Here is a 2261-nt window from a genome sequence, read left to right as displayed (position 1 = left end):
CCAGATGATTTTTTATTGTCCTGATAGGCTATGTAAAACCATAGAATTCAAAAGGGTGTGCTTTCTTTTTCACATGATTGTATATATAATGTTGGCTCCTTATGATTAATGCTTTACATGTGATTCTAGTGAAAATTCTGGAATGAAAATATTTTCTAACATGAAATTTACAAAGACAATGCATCTTGCAGGCAAAATAATTAAATAAATACAATGCGAAATATATAATGAGGTTATTACAACGCAGCTAGACTTATATACACAGCACAAGCAATTAGCGCTTTACTGAAAGATCTGGGTTTTACGATCTGGGGATTTTTATTTCCAATAATTAATAATATAATGTGATCACATTTTATATAGTCAAGTGCTTATTTGCATATTACTTTAATGACATGTTTAGCATAGTCTTACTATAGACTAAAAAAAAAAAAAAAAAAAAAAAAAAAAAAAACCTTCCCAAGAGAGCTTTCTAAAAGTCTTGCAAGTGTTCACAAACAAGGCAATTAGCATGAGACCAGTCTCCATATATATCACACCAGATTAACCTTTCACACAACACTGTCAAACGTACGAAAAGAGATTGTGGTAAGATTTTAATTATTTCATTAGTTATGTCTTTGAAGAACCAGCGTATACTAACTTTAGAGTACTAAATATATTTCAGTTAGATAACAGGACTGGATAGTTGACTATCTGATAATTTAAAATTATCCAATTTTATTATAATAAGTGCATAATGATATCACTATGACAAGACTTTGCATATCATTCCAGATGCAGCCACCACTAGAGAATGAATCCATTGTCTTAGTATTTACACTCTCTGGACTAAATGAAACGATGGGAAACAGATTTGTGTTTTTTTCTTTGACTGCATTGTATTATCCATTAATTGTGTTGTGCAATGTAACCATAATTTACACTGTAATCTCGCATAAGAGGCTTCATGAGCCAATGTATGTCTTTATATGTAATTTGTGTATGAATGGACTTTTTGGCACTGCTGGATTCTACCCTAAATTCATGTATGATTTATTAGCCCAGTATCATGTGATTTCTTATGCTGGATGTCTGATTCAGATATTTGTCATTTATTCATCTGTTCTGTGTGACATTTCAACATTAACAGTGATGGCATATGACAGGTATGTGGCAATATGTAGACCACTAGAGTATCATTCAATAATGACCAATCAGAGGGTTCTTGAATGTATCCTTTTCTGCTGGCTTTCTCCATTTTTTTGCCTGTCTGTTCTAATTGTATTAACATCAAGACTAAAATTATGTGGCTCTAGTATTGAAAAGCTATATTGTGAAAATTGGTCAGTTGTTAAACTTTCCTGTGTTTCTACAATAGTAAATAATGTGATTGGGTATGTAATCATTATTATTTATTTTGGACATGCAGTACTGATATTTTGCTCATACATTCACTTGATTGAAAAATGCAGAAAGTCAAAAGAGGGTAGGCATAAATTCATACAAACATGTGTACCACATCTTCTTGCACTGCTCAATGTGACTGTTGCATTGCTGTTTGACGTGCTGTACACTCGTTATGGTTCAAAGAATCTGCCGCAAGATTTGCGTAATTTCATGGCCCTGGAATTTTTACTCATACCACCTATTTTAAACCCCCTCATTTATGGACTAAATCTGACAAGACTACGGAAGCAAGTCATGAGAGTGTTTTTCAAAAAAGAAGTGGCATTATCTGATTGAATATTTCTTGAAGTCACAAACAAATTTTTTTATTATCTTAAATATTCTAACCCTAGACTCTTTGTGAGCAATTATTGAAACAACTTGTATTATGAAAATTATTTTATTGAAAACAATGTCCAGATTTTTATAGCTAGTAGGTTTTGTCCTTTTCAGCCATATTACAAGAATTTGCCATTTATTTATTTATTTATTTTATATGAAAGCATTAAATGATGCAGGTTTACACTTATTTTTATGTTCATTCGATATGTATTTAACTAGATGAATTTAGCCCGACTTTTATAAATATTGAATTTAAAAATGACTCTAATAATGATTTGGAATTGTTTTGAAAAGTACCTTTTTTAATTTGCATTCACAAAAACATTTTTTTTTTTTTTTTTTTTTTTTTTTTCTCAATAGGTTCAATTTACATGGCCTGATAGTCTGACTAAAAATCTATAGTCCATGAACCAAGAATTTATTTAGTGTGTGATGAATGAGACATGCTTATGAGCGTTAAGCCAAACAGTGTGGGCACGCTAAAAAGGATA

General features: G+C 31.0%; 1 protein-coding gene across 1 annotated transcript; it reads left to right on the top strand.

Annotated features, from left to right (window-relative positions):
- Window positions 1-777: 777 nt before the first annotated feature.
- On the top strand, window positions 778-1725 carry LOC127495636 (olfactory receptor 6N1-like). Its single transcript, XM_051862582.1, has one exon. The coding sequence runs from the start codon at window positions 778-780 to the stop codon at window positions 1723-1725; it is 948 nt and encodes a 315-aa protein (XP_051718542.1).
- Window positions 1726-2261: the final 536 nt, after the last annotated feature.

The sequence above is a fragment of the Ctenopharyngodon idella genome, chromosome 15 (genome assembly GCF_019924925.1).
Source record: "Ctenopharyngodon idella isolate HZGC_01 chromosome 15, HZGC01, whole genome shotgun sequence".
Lineage (NCBI taxonomy): Eukaryota > Metazoa > Chordata > Actinopteri > Cypriniformes > Xenocyprididae > Ctenopharyngodon > Ctenopharyngodon idella.
Note: the sequence above shows the minus strand (reverse complement) of the source record. Positions and strands in the feature narration are given on the sequence as shown.

Bases quoted from the DNA above. Each gene is read 5' to 3' on its own strand.
- LOC127495636 (XM_051862582.1), top strand. From the start codon at position 778: ATGCAGCCACCACTAGAGAATGAATCCATTGTCTTAGTATTTACACTC.